At 38.0% G+C, this 19,360-nt stretch overlaps 1 protein-coding gene across 1 annotated transcript; it reads right to left on the reverse strand.

Moving 5' to 3' along the window:
* Positions 1 to 463: 463 nt before the first annotated feature.
* LOC117303596 lies at positions 464 to 15,622 on the reverse strand. Its single transcript, XM_033787803.1, has 6 exons — positions 14,796 to 15,622; positions 5,715 to 5,853; positions 4,159 to 4,220; positions 3,392 to 3,494; positions 2,669 to 2,804; positions 464 to 1,306 (listed from the first exon to the last, which is right to left on the reverse strand). The coding sequence occupies exons 1-6, from the start codon at positions 15,379 to 15,381 to the stop codon at positions 1,139 to 1,141; spliced, it is 1,194 nt and encodes a 397-aa protein (XP_033643694.1). The 5' UTR covers positions 15,382 to 15,622; the 3' UTR covers positions 464 to 1,138.
* Positions 15,623 to 19,360: the final 3,738 nt, after the last annotated feature.

Consider the following 19,360-nt stretch of genomic DNA (forward strand, 5'->3'; position numbering starts at 1 on the left):
TACTTACTTAGGTCTGACACATAGGTACAAACTTTCGATGTATGACTTTTGGAACGCTAGGTGGCAGCAGACTTACCAGGTAAATCCATTATTTTCGGTAATGTGCTCATGCTCAGAATTGCTATACGTAAACAATGGAAATTGAACAGGGCCAAATTTTAGAGCCGCTTAAGCAAAAGATGTTGCTTAATACCAGGATACCAGTCACAAATTGTACATGCGACATGGCCTTTTGGCTGATAACCTTACTCTGGTAAACCTATTTTTTTGGTGCTGAACTGCTCATTGTGTTTACGCAGCTCTATGGCCCTTTTCGAAACCACGGCTTCGGACTCGGCTTCAAGCTCCATTCTCTCGTCGGAAGCCCTGTGCGCGTACGCAAAACACGCGCAATATTGTCAAAACAACCGCGGGCCCAAGCTAGCCCGAGCCGAATCCAAAGCCGAAGCCGTGGTTTCGAAAAGGGCCCATGAAATTGGGTCGAGTCGAGGTTAAGTGTGCTGCCACCTAGCGTTCCAAAGCCTTTCATTGAAGGACAATGAGTGCTACGTCAAAACTAATTCAGAATATAAAAAATAATATAAGTGACCTACTATTATTGAATACAAAGTGGTACTGGTGTCGTGTTAATAGCGGCACATCTACACTTTTATACACTTTTAAAGACATTTAAATCACAGGTTTAGCATTTCTATTCCCTTCAAACACTCTCCCATTATTTGCCAGCTGTTAAGAATAACAGAGACTTGTTAATTGTTAGATGCATCGTCAAGGTTTTTAATGTGTTAAAAATGAGAGACGATATTAGTGTGGTCAGACTTCATTTTAAATCTGAACATTGTTGTTATTATAATAATGTGCTATCAGGGCTGTGCTCACCAGTTTACAAAATAACTTTTAATTTAACACAAACAATAACAAAAACGTGCCTTTTGAAGGCGTTTGACAACAAACAAGTATTAATCTGTCTGCACATGATGGCCCCCGCGTTTTACTCGACTTCATAAAATGAATTTTAAAAACCCTCATTTTTAAGAGCTTTTACGTCGCATAAAACAGCTAGTACATAGTACGACATAATAGTCTAACTTAAAAAATAACTTAATATTTATTTACAACAACAAAAAATGTATTGTTGCTAAACCATACTAGATCTAGAGGCCCTGTTCGAATTCTGGTCTCGGACGTCACCGTTGGATCCATTCAGTTGTACCTCGGTTAGTTGTTTGTACTGATTTGAAGTTAGGGAGCTCGCTCGAGAAGGTTTGCCTTCTGATGGCTCTTGGAATATGACCACACTGCTGGCCTGTAGTGGTGAAAGAAAAGAAAGAAAAAAAATTCATTTATTTTAAATTCTACAATTGTGATGAATTCAACAACACAAATTATACGCAGTTCTTTCCAGAACCATCCCTGGAACTCATTTAGAGATTATCATTTTACTACTGAGTGTGTCAGTAAAAAATGGTGAAAACAAGTAGTCAGCTGTCAGACGAAAACTAAACAATGATTTTTGTTATCGTTATAACCAATCCTGTATACTTTACTTGCAGTGCCACGCAGAATTTCAACGTATATTTTTTGAACCGATGTCAGTAAACACTATTCTAAAAACGCAAGCATTTCAACTTAAACTTTTTGGGCTGTAAGTCTTGAAAATGTTCGCCCTACTGCAAATATAATCAGGGATAATAAATCTTTGAAAACATTCGGTTTTTTTTCTTTTTTTCTTTTCTTTTTTTAATAGTCATTTACTGTACCCCTAGCCCTTACCATAAGCAACAGTGCACCAAACTGCGTTGTTTTTAGGATTTAAAACTTTACATGGTCTAAACTTACACATGCTTTTTGTTAAATTTTTATTAACGTCGTGTATGTTGATCCCGCAAAACATAAACACTGCATAATGCGAGTATTTTGTCAGCTCTAATTCTGTCAAAATGAACTACGCCTCTAATTAATGACAACAAATTAAATTTAATTTGATGTGTATTGCAGGTTTTTCAATCAATTAACATCGATTGTTTGTGGGTGGAAACCCCACCCACACCCACCCTCCTCGGTTGGCTGAGGTCATGAACCTCTTTCCATTCAATATACCATTCATTGCGATCAAAACATAGCCCTTAATTGAAATTAGGAAGCCGGTTTATAACGAGTGTTAATTTTTGTTCACGGTACATTCATGTAGCTAATAACATACCGTGTGCGGTGCTAATTGGGCGGGACAAATAAATGGCGCCAAAATGTAACAGCATGTGGAAGTACTCGCCCTTGAGCAATTTGTTGCAATAATTACAAGACACGATGATTCATTATGAGGAAGACTTGAAGTCCTTCCGATCGTCAGGAAATATCTTATCAGTTACTTCAGAAGGGTTTACTGTTAACTTGTGCAGTGACATAGCCAGCTGTTAGCTTACTGTTTCCACTTGTCCATCAGCTTTTTTCACAGGGCCATGTATTCGATAGGGGTGCTTTCCAACACTAAATTGACCAAGTACCATGTCATGTGTACAATAAATTTATGACTGGTATCCTGCAAAATTTTGCTCAGCAACTGAGAAATTGAAGCAGTACTTTCTGCTTGAAAAAGTAGCTCTTTGAAAATGGGCCCCAGAATAGCTAGAGTAGACACCACTGCTAAAAACTAATAATGATTACTCACCGAGTTGTGCTTATAACCAACAACGCCCCCTATCGGGCTTTCGCGCCTCGTCGAAGAATTCTGGGAATAGGCTCCTGAAGACAAATACTTGGCTCTTTTTTCGACTTCCTTTATTCTTCTCCGCCAAATGGAGTTCCTTATAAAGACAAAATGAAACAACAAAAATTGTGATTACTTACAGAGCACGATGAACCTACAATATCAACAGAGTTTCATGAACAAAAGACGGGTGTTGGGAAAGGTTCATATGTGGTCAAAACTGCGAGAGTTTGCGGCGTAGAGAGACCAGTTTTCTTTGGCCAATTTGACGCCATTTTCGGTCATAATAATGGTGCACAACCCAATGGGCAGACCAGACTAGTAAGGCACCCTGTATTCGCCCATGTGTTTTGGGAACACCAAAATGTCCTATAACTTCAATCACAAGTTGCAATTGGACGCCATTTTCGGCCCAAATGAAGCAAAACCCAAATGGGCAGACTAGTATGGCACCCTGTATCCGCCCATGCGTTTTGGGGTGAAACAAAACAAAATCCATTATCTGTATCTCCCTCAACATCCAAGGCTCTGAGAATTAGTTTTTGAGGTATGGTGGTCCCTTTACGAGTACACTCTTTTGGTTTGGGTGTCTACAGACAAACTCAAACCTATAGTGTAATGTGGCCACCTATCTTAAAATGGCTTTTTTTTGTGGAGGTGCTCTGACTGAAGTCTTCTACTTACTTGTTTCGGATGTATGCAATACCACAGATGATAACCACTAGGAGCAATATGGCGAGAATTGCAGCTATCCCTAATGTAGTTGTGTTCAAATCAATCGGCTGGTCTGGAAATAAATAAACAAAATAACAATGTTAAAAGTTACTTAAAGGAACGTTACATAATTGGTAAGAAACAAAAATCGTGAAGATCACATAATAATATTTGCATAAAACTTACACGGTCTAATGATGATGGTAGTAGAAAACATCCCTTGAAATATTTCTGTCTTAATTGTCATATTTATTGAGAAACAAATAATCTAACTTCTTTTTGGAGTTTATCGCTCAGTGAGCGTTTTATTCATTTTTGTTTTGGCATCGATGCAATGCAAAATTTGTAATCGGTTTTTCACTATTCTCTCGTGACCCAGACGGCCGATCGATCTTGAACTTCTACAGGTTTGTCAGTTTATGAATATGGTGGATTACATAAAGTGCTTACACTGCCAGCAACTGTTTTGTTAGCAAAAACCAATTCTGTAGTGTTCCTTTAATGATTAGCAGATAATATGATTGGAGTATAATTATGAAGAGATGGATGCCGCAGGTAGCCCGCTCATTTCTGCTTAGCAGACAACTGTTATAATATTTTCAGTTCAAAAGCATGACATTTTGCCCTGATTGTCTTTATAAAAACTTAGTGATCAACGTGAATTTTCACAATCGTAACTTTAACTGACAGTACGAAATGCCTCCAGATATATAAAAAAAAAACGTGCTAATATTTACCTCCAGTTCTTGTAGCGGGATCAACGACGCCACATCTTGCACCAGAGTATGGAAATCTACAACTAAAACGAAGTAAAACAAGAAGATAATATTATTATATACTGGGTTTTATTTTCATCTGTCATCTTTAATAATAATAATGACAACCCGCATGTATTTCGCATTATCACTACTTTAATCATAATTATGCACTGGACATGAATAAAGAAAAATCAACAGAAGAACACTAGTTATTGATACATATTGAATAGATAAGTTTTAATGCGACTTTTGAGTTGCCCATAATATTATTATTAAGAACCAAATAATGCTTCTTTATGGCATAAATTATTATCATCTTGTAGCCCCTTAGGGACCCGGCCGTCAATGTTAAAAAGAAAGAACTATAAATAGCATTAATCGACAATATTGCATTGAGGGCGCTGTTTAGTGTAATCTATTTTGCATCTCATTGTTTTGTTCTAGTTTTATTAGGTTTTCTTTGGTAAACATAAACGGTACATATAGCAGTAAACTTGCGGGTACAGCCATGTTTAAATCCTCTTTTGAGGTAGAGGAGTGGCTCGGAATAGATACTTCTTTTTGTTTTTTTTGGGGGGGGCCCGTTTTAGTAGGTTCAATATAAAGCTATTCTAAATGAATTGCCCAATTCATGAGAGGTTATTGCTTGCAGTAAAGGAGGTCTGCACACTGCATAGTCAGCCTTTATCCCTTTTCACTTTGATGTCAGCAGTAAACAGGTCGAACTGTAGCTTCGATCTTTTGTAATCTTTAATTACATGATGGCATTATTTTCAGAATGCTGGATACAGTACCCAGTCATCAATACCCTTTTGGCAACCGTCGGTGTCGGAATAACCACACCATGCCGTGAGGACACCGATCTAATGTCCTTTTTAAAGTGGAGGTATACAAGGTGGGCAGGAAGATAGGATAGTCTTCGTTTTACCCTGAACCCTTTTCTCTGAAAAGTATTTTCTGATAACATATCCAAGAGTTCTACTAATTTTCACTCAGGGTTTAATTTCACCACACCGAGTAGGCCCTAAACAGAATTTGAAGTATTTCCCAAAAACATTCGTCATCTTTGTAACTATCGTGATAGAAAATAAATTTGATTAGGCGAGGTTTGAGGTAGCACTATGTGAAAATCTCTTTTAAATAGTGTTGGGTTCTGGAAAGAACCGGTGGTTGACAACTCAACGTTTCGATCAGTTAACCCTGAGTGTCTTCAGGAGAAGGATGACTAATAATGAGCACAACTGATCAAAACGTTTATTTCACCTTTTATTTCTTATGCACTTTGCGTGTGACGTCACTTCTGCACCATCATAAGATAGCTATAATTATAGCTGAATAAAGATTTCACCATAGAAGATTGAAGATTGATCATTGAAGTTGTCAACCACGAGTTTTTCTTCAGAACCAACACTACTCAAAAGAGATTTACACATGCAAATGCCTCACCTAATTACACTCGCACCATACAAAGTTTCAAAATCCCACACTGAAAATTGTTGGAATTTTTATTGAGGTATAAAATTGAATGTACTTACATGCAGAAGTGTGTGCCAAGATGTTTCCAGTAACCACATCGTCCACCGTTCATGCAGTACAGATCCCATTTTGATCCGTTGCCAGTCTCGCATGCGGCTTGGTGAGAATCTGGAATCGTCAACTCTAAAGTTTCATTACCTGTTGATAAAAAAATAAAAAAACTTATTTAATAGATGTTAAATTTACATCGGGGATAAAAGAATATCACCATATTATACACCGATGTGTGTTTCGCACTGTATACTCAGTACTTACCCGAGTTCTATGAAATAAAAATCATCGTCATATTACTCGGATGTGATTCGATCCCAGGATACAAAACTTTTATGATGAGAATTAAGGACTTGTAGTCACAAGGTTCTTGGTTCGAATCCAGCCAAGCTAACCGCTTACTCCCCCCATGACTAGAGTAAGTCATGTCAAAGTAACTGAATCATTACAAAACAGTTATACTAAATCAAGAACCTTTTGTTTATTAATTTGTGCAATTGATAATCATATAAAACGTTAAACCGATGTTTGTAAAAGAGAGACTGACTGTTTCAAGTTGGTGTTTTTATTTTCTTTGTGTGAGCTTCCCAAGTGCTCTTGTTGGGAAGACCATCTCAACAGACAGACACACAAACAAAAGAACAAACAAACAAATAGTACGATATTTTACCGAACAAGGAAGTATAGATATCAGGAATGATCATCTGAAATTTGATAAGCTTTTTAATAACGCAACTCAAGGAGTTAACAAACAACTTCAGATTATGGTGAAGTTTGGAAAGGCTATAGACCAATAAACAGAAGGGGGAAAACAGGTTGTTAAAGTCTGGATAAATTACATTGTTTAGCGAATACCTCATTTGGAGGTTAATCCTTTTCAACTATTTAGAACACTGTTTCATGACACTGCGAATAACATATTATTGTGACATCTTTTGATGCCTATGGGAATGACTACAAATTAAGGTTAAATGTCGTTGAACTTTGGTGACACGAAAAGAGACTACTACACTTGTATTTATATATGTAGATCATTCATGCTAAAGTAATTACCATTGTAAGCGAAGAGCACTTAATTGTTGACGTACCCTGTTGTGTCATTGCTATTTTCAGTCCGCAAAGCAAGTAACGCCCTATCCCACTACCAGATCGATTCGGTACCTATATAGCATTATTATAGAGCAAGTACGATGATTTTTAGTCTGCGTTAAAGGCATGCGCTGGACACGTTTGGTAATTGTCAAAAGCAGTTTTATCACTAGGTGTATTCCCAGCGTATGCATACAAATTAATAACAAACCTGTGGGCATTTGGGCTTAATTATTCATTGGAGTTACAATAAAAGGCTTTTTTTATTATCTAAGTGAGAATATCTTTCTCAAAAACTACGTTATTTCAGAGGGAGCCGTTTCTAACAATATTTTATACTCCATCGTGCGTGTGTTTGTGCTAACAATTTGGTTGAGTAATTACCAATAATAGCGTCCAGTGCCTTTAAGCATAGATGCTTTAAGTTAATTGTATCAACTCATACCAGGTACTGAAACGACCAATCAATGACGTCATTCTCGTCACAACTATAGACCACCTACACTGGATAAAATAGTTTGCCGGTTCATCAAAGGTTTCTTTCAAGGCAACAAACGGAAATGAGGTTTTTTTTTAAAGAAGTTGGTAGTCACACTTTAAAAATCGCATGCATAATAGTTAGTTGCATTTCGTATTCAGTGGCTATACACACCGGTGAGCCGTCGCGATAAGAGAGCGAAAATAGAGATACTGTATATACCTTTTCAAGGCAATACGCATTAAAGGCTTGTTCATTGACAAAAAGAAACCCTTTTCAATTTTACGATCAACTTGTATCGTAACTCTTGGCGCGGAGCAAGCTCAATATAGAATGGGTCACTGCGTCCAAATGGTTTCGGTTCATCACAAAGGCTTTACTATATCAACACAATAATTGGCACTCCACGTAGGGGAGAAAAAAAGATAAATATCAGAGGCTGAGGTAACAGCAAATGGAATGCAGTTTGAATTATACTGATAGCTTGGTGATGCAGAAATACATGTATTTTTAGGGACGTTGTCATCTGAAAAATTGTCGTAAATGTTTCTTGAGAACGTCCTTCGTGATCTATGCAATGAACAATGGTGATTGAAATTGAAATGTGTTTTTTTTTTATCAAAATTTTTCAGTAATTTGTTAATTAAGAACTGTGGGATTTGTGGTGCAGAAGTGCACGTATTTTTAGGAAATGTTGCTTGTAAACTTCTTTCGTGGTCCAGGCAGTGAGCAATGGTGGTTAATTAAGAAAACAGTTATTATCAAAATTTAAATAAATTGTCATCAAGAACTGATAACATAAAATGGGCTTTGCATCACATGTATTTGCAGGAGCCTGGTCAACTGAAGTTGTTGTAAATGTTGCTTGCAAACTTCTGTCGTGCTTTATGCAATGGGCAATGGTTATTGCAACTTCATTTTTAGAAAACTGTTTTTATCGAAAATTGTAATAAATTGTCATTAAGGAATTGATATAACGTTTCAACATGTGGCTCGCAACTTCTTTCGTGATCCATGCAATGTACTAATGTAGTGTATGGGCAAAGGTGGTTAAAATGTCAATAATAATTTGTCATTAAGTAATATTGATAACGATTTTACAGGTAGCCATCGCTGAGCAACTGATGAACTGATAAACAATTTTTTTGCTTCCAGTTGTTCTAAATTCACAGGGCGTACCCATTATTGCCCCGTTTCCTCATAATCAATAACTTGGGCGTTGTATTTCGACGGTCTTTGTCAGTTTACAAGGATTTCTGATTATTTTGGGGATTTCCAAAAAAAAAAAACACCACGAATTTAAGTGTTAAAAATTTCAACGAGAGGAAATACATTTTATGGAAGAATCTATACAATAATAGCACAATGCTACCTTTGGATTGATGTTTTATATGGCTGATATTATGATGTGATCCTTGACTGGGTGCTTCATTAATAAAATGACACATTAACCAATAAATAATATATTCAAACTATGATAATTATCAAGATTATTTGTTGGGATAGGTTATAAGCGGGTGACACACAATGGAATGAAATACTATTTTGTTATAGCATTGTATAACTAGAACTGAACAGCTCGTCGTTATACTAAAATATTTTTATAAATTCGTCTGACAACACGGGCAATAAAACCAGTCACACTGTAGTCGTTTTGCGAGCAAACCAGAAAAAAAATACAACCAGACTTGCAACAAGTGTTGCATTAACTCGTCTGAAATTGGCACTGGACACTTTTGGTATTAATTTGTCAACGACCCGTATTCTCATTGGTGTATCTCAATATTATGCACAAAATAACAAACCTATGCAAATTTCGACTCAATAGGTCATCGCACTTGCAAGAGAATAATGAAAGAAAGCACACACACGCAGTGCACATTATTTTGTGTGCTTTCAGAGGCCTCATATTAAAAGGCTTCAGGCCCGGAGTCTTGTAATAATTATTTGACGAAGAAATTAACTCTTAAAGAAAAAAAAACTACGTTACTCCAAAGGGAGCCGTTTCTCACAATGTTTCAAACTCACAATGTTTCATGTTTCAAACAGCTCTCAAATGCTCAATACCAAGTAAGTTTTTAAACTAACAAATATTTTGAGTTACATTATCAACAGTTCCCAGTGCCTTTAAAGTGAAACATGAATTATTATTGCTTACTGTTTCTATCCAGCAATCCTTCAATATCGATAATCAGCCAAGACATGTTGAAATCTTGTAAAGATGACTTGAGAATGAAGCTCCTATTCCCACACGTGTGTCAGATGCCGATTGATGTTGCAAGATTCTCAGGAGATGTTGCAATGATGAGTACGTGTCTCGCCCTTCGTCTAGAGTGATGACCAATGTTTTCTAGTTAAGAACACAAACTAATTCCTTCTTTCAAATCGAATATCGTAGCAGTCCGTTTCTTGTGGAAGAAAAAACAGTATCTGATTCTGCTGCATGTGGTGCATATAGGATGGTATACAATGTACATGTATTATTAGCTGTTTCTCGATGCGATGTTCCACTTTGGACGACACGTGCGCTTGTGTAGTAACCACTTCACACATACCCTTCTATATATAGTTGTCAGTGTAGTCTCCGCACCAGCCGCACATCAGACAGCTATTATCCACAAACCATAGAGACACGCCCACCTTGCTAAGCAACACCGAACAAGGACATTAAAACCGGAAGCGGAACGTCTGAGGATCCACCGGAACTATGAAACCTGGTACCCAGCCGTTTTCTTTTGGGTGGGGGGTTCTTGTTTGAGCGAAACTCTTCTGGTAGAATTCGTCCGGGTTCATCGGTGGGCTAATGATTGGTACTTGAATACCAGAGACTTCTGTATAAAATCATGTAGGACTCTACAACAACAGTTCGCTAGGTCAGTGAATTTATTGTGCACAAAAGAGCTGGTCAAACTCCAAACACTTGAATCAATAGATGGCAGTGGACGTCCTCATAAAAAAAACAGAGTTGTAAATATTTCTGGTGTCACGGAATCAGCATGAAGGTTGTTGAAAACCAACATTGGAAACCACTTTGGTCGGGCCATTGGTGTATACGTGTTCAACCATTCGTCATTGATTGAGCATTATTCATATACATACCATAATATGAAATGTTATCTTAATACTTTGAACGCATCTCTATTGATATAACTCATTTCAATCAATCTATAGTCCAATTTGTCATTCAAGAAGAGTCCGACGAAAACGGAATTTGATATTTGTTTTCCTTAAAATGATATCCCCTAATTCAAGTTGGTAAAATCGTTTGCGTTCCCCAACAAATTAAGATATCTATTAAAACATGTCTATTTATAATCACAGTCGTCATCCTCACGTGTCGCAGATAAATAAATTGACTTGAAAAGGTAACATTGTATCCTTTGGGCAAACAATAGACATTGCTTGGAATGTTTGAGGACCCCCGTACACACAGGTTAATGCCGCCATGGGCAGGGCGGTCTGGGATTTCCCGGCGTTTTTGTTTTTTTGTTAAACGCCCCCACAACCATCATCTTTTTGGCGCCGTTTTATGGGTAATTTTTACCCGCAATTATTGGGAGGCCTACTTCGTTATATTACTTTCGATTGAACCGAAATAATGACATTCTTTCTCATTTCCTTTTCCTTTTTGTGTCTTCGTTTTATGAATGCATGTTGAAGTGATGTGGTAATCAAATCATTCAAAAAAATATATGGAAAATAAACACTGTAAGGGTTTCATTTTCGGTTTAAAAAAAATCTTATAGTTACAAATTCTCGGTACGGCTTTGGCCCTCTATTGGGCTGGCTCGAGTAATGTGACCCCCCCTGACGCATTGGGGGGCAGTCTACAGAAGTGAATTATTTTTAGACATTGTACCCTTTCAGGACCAAAATGACGAAATTTCCCACGAAGTGGTCTGTACCGCCACAGCAAGTCTGGTCCCGTTCGCTCTTGGTGTAGTAATGGTATTGGCTATAAACGGTTGTCAATGTAAACAAAATGCCATGCACTCAGTGGTAGAGTATGCACACTGTGCCTTGCTATTCTTCAAAACTGGCGTATAATGATGACAGCACAGAAATATTGGGTTTAGGGAGACTAAACTGTACCCCTTGCAGTTGACAGTGTAGATGAATTATGATTAGGTGTACAGGGATTTGATCCGGAATGGGTTAGGTTAATAAAGCCGTTATATAAACAGTTCATTTTTAAAGGCAAAGTTTACCTTTGGTTTTTGGAAGCGTTCGTGTGTTGTAACCCTAGAGTACAGTAAAACTAACCCCAGTTCAAGTTTCATTTTCAAAAGCATGGTAGCAGTTTTGGGGATATTGCCAAAAATCTGGAGTGGCTATAAGTCCACGCAAACTAACAACTGTGGAATTTCGATCCGCCCTTCAGTCGGAGTCAAATAATATCAAAAAGCGGAACACGTTGAGCACATCAGTTCAAAAGGTTATTTTGCGTGACTTGTATCTTTCCAATCATGTTTTTTTTATTTTTTACAAACGCTTTTTACTGAGCCAAAAGTGCCAAATCCTGGGGAAAGGTGCCCCTTTAACGATAAATAAATGAAGTCACACATAGTTTTACCACAATAAACGGAAGAAGTCATTGTCGTAAGTAACATTCGGCTTTCCTTGGTTTTTTTTAAGAGCAGCTAAGTGTATTGATTGAATGATTGCTATAATCACTCTCTATTATCAGTGTGTTTACTTTAACTCTTACTAGCGAGCTTCCCATTGCTTGCACATAAGATTATCATCGCATGTTATTTCATCATTTTAGAAAGTTGTGGAAGTTATGACTAGTCACATTTTTTTCCCCCTCTGTTTGAACTGTACGCGAACATAGCATTGCGTCACTCTGTCATCATCACATATCCAGCACCCCAGCAACTAAGTAAGGCCAGGTGAAAAAAATATCAGTTAACCGTCCGGGTTTTTCCAAAAAGAGGAGGATGGAACCCTTTTTTTTTTAGGTTTGAATTTGAAATCAAACTGGCCACCAATTCTTCAGTTTAAAGTCACTTTTTACTTTATGTCTAGTTACAAGTTCTTAAAAGATTAGTAAGTTAAACGAGAAATGCACGGACAATTTTTTTTGTGGAACAAAAAAGGGGGGAAAAGAAAAAAATATGGCCTCAAAAAAGGATGAGGCCGGGAACGATTAACTGTTATTTTTATTTATTTGGCCTTACCTCATCTTCAAAGAATTCATCCTGATTGATTAGCCTATGTCTAGGGTGTCTGATGTTCTGACAGACTGGGTGGATTATCACAGGCATGGGGATTATGAATTTATTGCGCTGGATCAGGAAACTTAGTCGTGAAGCTAATTTACTTTAATTTTTCCGGTCGGTTATGGCCAGGTCGGGGTTAGGGTTATGGTTAGGGGGCACTGTCTACCTACTGCACCTTTCTACAGTCGGTGACGCTAAATTTATTTTACATTATCGGTAAGCAAGTGTCAAGGATATGTGGTAACACCATGTAATAATAATCCGAGTTTGTTACCGCAAATCTTTAGTATCGTATTTCCAAAATGCTAAGTTTCAAATCCTACTGATAAGCAAGCGTATAAAATTGCGAAATGGTTGGCTTTTAAAATTATTTTCTTGGTAAAGGCACTGGGCACTATTGGTAATTACCCCAAAGAAGTTTTTAGCATACAAACTTACTTGGTTAAACGAGCAATGGAGAGCTGTTGATAGTATAACACCTTGTAAGAAACGGCTCCCTCGTGTTTTTTGAGAAAGAAGTATTTTCTCCCTCAAATAATAAAAGACTCCAGGCCTGAAGCCCTTTATTAGGCATCTGAAAACAGACAATTATTACGGGTGCAACAAGTGTGTTTTCTTCCAACTTCATTATGACCAGTTGAGCCCAAATTTTCACAGAATTGTTATTTCATAATTGGGATACACCAAAGTGAGAATACTGGTCTTTGACAATTTTTATCACAAAAGGTGTCAGATGCCTTTAATCAAGTTACAAAAGATTTTTTTTTTTAACAGCCAAAAAACGTTCATCACACTTGTGGTAGGTCAAATAGATTTACCAAACATAGAAAGCACCGGTTATACGTATTTTCGCTGATCTATAGCTAACCACAAACGACATATGTTAAATTATGAATGTCGTCATAGTATGACGTAGCAGTCGATGATTTACAAGTAAGCGACCTTGATCGTGGTGAATTGAATTGTGTTATAATCAAAGTGTTTTTAAGCGGACATCGATTTATCTTTTAGTACGTATTGTCTAATTGAAACAACACATCCACACGCAGCTTTGATTACGTCTTATCAAGGAGGTAGAAACTCCAAAAAGGTGTTGCTGTACTTGGGGACTGACCGGCTCAGGAAATGCGCCATCTATCGGCTTAACTCGTCCATGCATTGCCAGTTTATGCTGTTCAGTTTTTGACACTCAGTTTTGCAAAATTGATTTTTTTTTTATCGGTAAACTGGTATCGCCACACGACAGAGTGCATGACCTTCGCGTGTAAGACCACACTCTCGCAAAATAGGGCGACGTACGCACAATAATGAGTTATCATGTTTTTAGTCTTTCAAATCAATATTTGGTTTTAGATACACGACTTTTTATTTAAGAACAGACGATAAGCACGTGGCACCACGTGGTCTTATTTTCATTTTACGTTTCCTCAATGTTGACGGTGTAGCCATAACAGAAATGAATTTGAAAGAGATAGGCTCGGGGGCAAAACAATAGTTGAAAAGTGTGTCTGTATAATGAAAACAAGGTTTTTTTTTTTGAGGGGAGAGTTCGCTGTGCGCCCTCTGTTGTTTGAAAGCGGCTGATACTCTGAGGAAAGTAACTTTACTAACTTGCGGGTACAAACATGCACAGCTTCAAACACAATTCTGAGGTTGAGGACAAGGTTTGCGGTAACACCATGCATGTAATGACTATCTCTAAAATGAGTAGGGGTGGGGGGGGGGGTCCGAAAGGAACCGTTGAGTTTTTAGAAAGAAGTTTTCCAAACATGTTGAGACTAGTAGTGCTACGTCACACAGGGTGCTCTATGGTAGTGAACTTTCAATTGAAATCCTCAGAGGATGCGCAACCATCCGTACAGGTGAAAGTCACTCTTGCGTGACGTAGGCCTACTATTTTGTTCACAACAAACAGTCGTTCACGTGTGATTTTGTTTTCCATGTGTTGTGAAATACCGAATTTTGCAATAACCCGCTCAGCCCAGAAAAATTACAGGGGAAATTATGATTTAAAGGGGGGGGGGGCCTTACAATGGTTTGCGCTAACCTTGTTTTGTATGCAAAATAATTCAATACAAGCCACATGAGAGTTTCAGTTGAGTACAGTGCATAATATTTTACTTGCTGCGAAACAGCAGCAAGCTATACAGTATTTTCACAGGAATCCATATAAACGTTAATTGGCGAGATGAACTGCATGCATCTCTGGCCGCAGCAATAATTACGTTTTCATTTACCTTTAAGACAAGTTAATGCGAAGTGTTAAAGTGGGAAGTCTTGTTTGTAAAATGTGATCTTACCATCTTCACTCTTTGCCTCTTTGACGACTTGTCGAACCTTTCTCAAGTTATCTTTGGATTGGGGCACGGCGTCTTTGACGATCTCAAACCTCACTCCTTCGTCATCCAGAGGGCGTAAGAAGAAGATGTATCGGTCGAACATACCAACTCCGTCCAAGCATTGCGTCGCAGCCTGAGACGTCGACTGCATCATCATGGTGGATGTCGACGACTCATTGCTCGACAACAGTGAAATGTTCATAGGTGATGTTGTCGTGTTCAGAGATGTTGTCACAGTCGCATTGCTTGTCTCGATTGTCATTGTCGTCCCAGCGGTGGTCGATTGTTCCTCTTCTAAGATGACCAGATCTAGCTCATTCTGAGCCACCGATTCATTACTTCCTTTAAGAATCTTACCGACTCTAATCTTGATACTACTGCCCGTGTGACTCCTTGAAGTGACTATGCCTTTTATAACCAACGGTACATCCCTAGTCCTCTGCTCGACTGTACTGCCGTCATTCACAACGCAGCTCGTCAGTACACACGTAAACGCGATGCAAAGAAGCACCCCAACTTCTATACCCCTTTTCAAGGACGCTGCCATTTCTTTGTTGGTATCTCAGAAAGTCCCACGTGTGTCTTGAAGGGTCTCTTGAGCGATCTACTGGAAATCAACACGTGCAAGATGACAACTTGACCTTTCAAGTGCTATTAAGTCGAGGTAGATGGTTTATTAAGTTCCCTCAGCTTGCTCTATGCTCTCAGACAGCCGATAGGTCCGTGGAGACTTACTTTTGAAAACTTTTTTTTTTAGTGATGGGTGTCTTTCCCTGAAGCTAACAATGTTCACTGGTGACTTCCAGAAGACTTTACAGCTATTTATATCATTTTTTTTTTATTTTTCAGTGATCCTCTCAGCTATACCATGACTAACTAGAGGAATCACCGGTCACCGAATCAAATCATTAAAAAAATGCAGCAGGGCTATCCCAAGCCACGCCTCCGGACGCGTGACGTATCGTTGCACTTGCGAGAGCACAAGGAACGCTTCATTTCCCAGACGGCTGTTTTATGCTTCGATTGTTAAGATGTTTCCTTTATTGGTTTTTAAAACGTGGTGTGTAGAGCGCGTATGGGTATATCTTGTCAGGTGTATTTATTAATATTTTGAACACAATATTTGAATGTGCGCTACATAAATGAATAAATTTGTATTATTATAAAGCTTTAGAGAAACACCCGTGTGTAAATAACGAACTTACAAGTTGTGTAACTAGGGCTACCTTCATTGTATTTTCTAATGGGGATTTTCCTTTTTTCTATTTATAATATTTTGACATCTCCCACACTCTGTAAACATACCAATCTAATAATGAGTCATTATCATTGCTTATTACTTAAGGAAAATTCTCACGGTTTGAATGGGGCCCAACTGTGAAATAGGTTATGTTGTTTGTGCCACTGAATTCATTGAACCGAACAGTAAAAGCAAAATACTCCAAAACATGCAATGGCATAAATATTGTGTAATGAAAACGATTGCAGTGAGATGGTGCACTGATTTTCGTAGCTAATAATTTTTCTTGTTGAAATTTTTTGTTTAATCAAATGTTTGGCCTCATTTTAGACAGAGTTACCCAACGGCTGTTTACGTGAATGATAAAAACACTCTTCTTCAAAAACAGGATGCGCGGGCCGGCAATGAGCGAATGGCGGTTCCGACACGGAGCAACAGGAATTCATTTTTACGCAATTTGCACCTCGCAACAAACAACCTTCGGAAACCCAAAATAGCTGTCTCTCTTACTCATTGTGATAATAAAGTCAATAATTGTTTACTCTAAGTTTGAATACTTGTTATGAATGATCAATAATCACCTTGTCAACAAATCGGTTCCTTGACACCTAATATTTACGTTTGGTAATGACTCTTACAATTAATAAAGTATCAATATAAACCACAAGGGAAACTGACTGGGTAAACTTGTAAATGATTTTTGGGGTTGAACAAAGAATTGACTAGAGTGGGATTCGAACCAACGACCTCCGGATTAACGTGCCTAGATAGCTCAGTTGGTAGAGCGCCGGCACGTTAATCCGAAGGTCGTTGGTTCGAATCCCACTCTAGTCAATTCTTTGTTCAACCCCAAAAATTAATAAAGTAATAACAACTTTCTTGGTTAGAAGTAGGCCCTACACCAGCTTTTGAGAAACTTTTCACTTCAAAGTACTGCGGTTATATGGAAAAGGTTTTCAACCTGTATCCCCAAAATTGAATCCGAGAAGCGTTACTGACAGAAACGCTTCTCAGATTATGGTTAATTGCAGGTTATTCTTCCTGTGTGGATATATAACCGCTCTAGATTTTCGGTAAATTTATTATATCAAAAACACTCCACCTTTTGAAATGAAACTTTCACAGATAACTTGATTGATAGTTAAATAGGAATCAAACAGACAATTAGCTCCAAATCCCTTTAAAATTTGCTTCAAAAAAATGTTGCACATGGGGTACTTTGCACTCGCCTTTCAGATCAAAATGATGGACATGGCGTATAATATAATGTTTACTCTAGATAACTGGCACCAGGCGATCGGTCTTGGTCAGGGGTGAGGCCACGACGGGTCAGGTCGGCTCTCTGAGCGGTGTGGGTCAAGAAAGGGGCAGAGCATCAAACCCTGACCATCATTCTTGAGACAAATTGGGACAACAGCTACGGGGCTCACACATGTCTGTTGCTAGACTTGTGGACAAGTCGTTCAATGTCTGCCGCGGTCATCGGCTCCCTCGCAACTACCTCGCGAGCTGCTTTGCGCGAGGCTGCTGCTCTCACGACTACGTCTTGAGGCAATTGAGGACAACGGCTTTGACTGTTGCTAAAGGTGTTGCTAAGGACATCCTATACTTCGATCAATGCATACTGATAAAGAATAAAGGTTAATATTGTTAGGGCCAACTCTAAAAACTGAGTACCAGTGAAAACGCTAAGCAAAGTGTGATTTCACAAATCACTATGTTCATTATATTGACAACTCATCTTGTAATGGGGCCAATTTCCTAGAGCTGCTAAGGCAGAAAATAATAATAGCCTAACCGTTTTATGATCAGCGAACAGATGGTACGTGCGAATAGATATTCTGGTTATAACATAATTTTGTTGCGCTTTTAGCCCCTTTGTGATTTAATTGATCTATTACCTTCCTTTGTTTTATAAAGGCATCCCAGCTTACAAGCTTTGCTTTAATGGGCCATGCCTCCATACAGTTTTCAGTCTTGTTAAATCTTATTGTTTGTATTTGTATATTGTGTTTGTATGGAAATAAATGTTGATTGAAGTTGAATTAAGTAGCTCTGAAATTTGGCCCAGATGAACCGTAGTTCTTACTGAAATCGGACCATGTTCAGTAAAGACCTAACAATATAGATGTAAATCTTATGAAGATTAATTTTCCTTTTTAATGGCTGTACAGAGTTTTACAATTTCATTGTTTATCCAACCAACCTGTCACAAACAGTTAAGACATTACTATTGGTCTGTTTCAGTCTTTTAAAAACAAAGCTCTCAAAAAATTAACTGAGTTTTAATGCTTACTCCCCGCTCAAGAGAATATTTTGATGAAATGCGGACATGGATTTTATTTTCAAAAATGACGGCATACTTGAAGTCAAGGTTTTCACTGAATACTTGTCTGGATTTTACATTTTTTTCTGGCTTCCTGTGAAGTATTTCGTTCCGGGTTCTTATAGGAAGCTTCTAAGGTCACTGGGCCAGTGGTTGGAAATTCTGTCAAAGAACTTACTTAGGACAGGAAAACAGTGTTTATATAATGTAATTGGGGGTAGTGATGACAATAAATTATGTTTCATTTTGTCGTCATAACCAACAAACATAACGGATGTTATTAGTTTTTGTTTTGACCCTATACACCAATGCACTGTATACTCAGTAAACTCCTCCCGAGTTATGTGAAGAAGAAAAAATCAGGTATATTACTCGGGTGTGATTCGAACCTATGACCTTTGCAATTCTAGAGCAGTGTCTTTAAAATTACTTCACATTTGTTGTATGGGGTGTATATATGCACCCCTTCTTTCATGGACACTATTTTGGTAAGTACCCAAAATAATGACTAGCAAAAAAACGTACTTGGTAACGAGCGATTGAGAGCTGCTGTTGATAGTATAAAACATTGTGAGAAACGGCTACCTCTAAAGCTAACATCGTTTTTGAGAAAGGGGCAATTTCTCACTCAAAATAATAAAACACTTCATCGGCTGAAGCCTTTTATTATGCATCTGATGAAAGCACACACCCATTAATTGTGCAACAAGGGTGTTTTTCAGTTCATTATTCTCTTGCGACTTCGATTACCAATTAAGTCAACATTTTCACAGGTTTTTTATTTTGTGCATAGTTGAGATACACCAAGTGTCTTTGACAATTACCAAAGATGTCCAGTGCCTTTAATGTGACACGCTTATGTAATGAACATTATAAAAGAATAACAACAACATAAAATTGAAGGCTGATGAGAGCGTAGGTGGCCATAACACGTTTCGGCCAGCCCACTGCCCACGGGAT

This window comes from Asterias rubens, chromosome 20 (genome assembly GCF_902459465.1).
Source record: "Asterias rubens chromosome 20, eAstRub1.3, whole genome shotgun sequence".
Taxonomy (NCBI): domain Eukaryota; kingdom Metazoa; phylum Echinodermata; class Asteroidea; order Forcipulatida; family Asteriidae; genus Asterias; species Asterias rubens.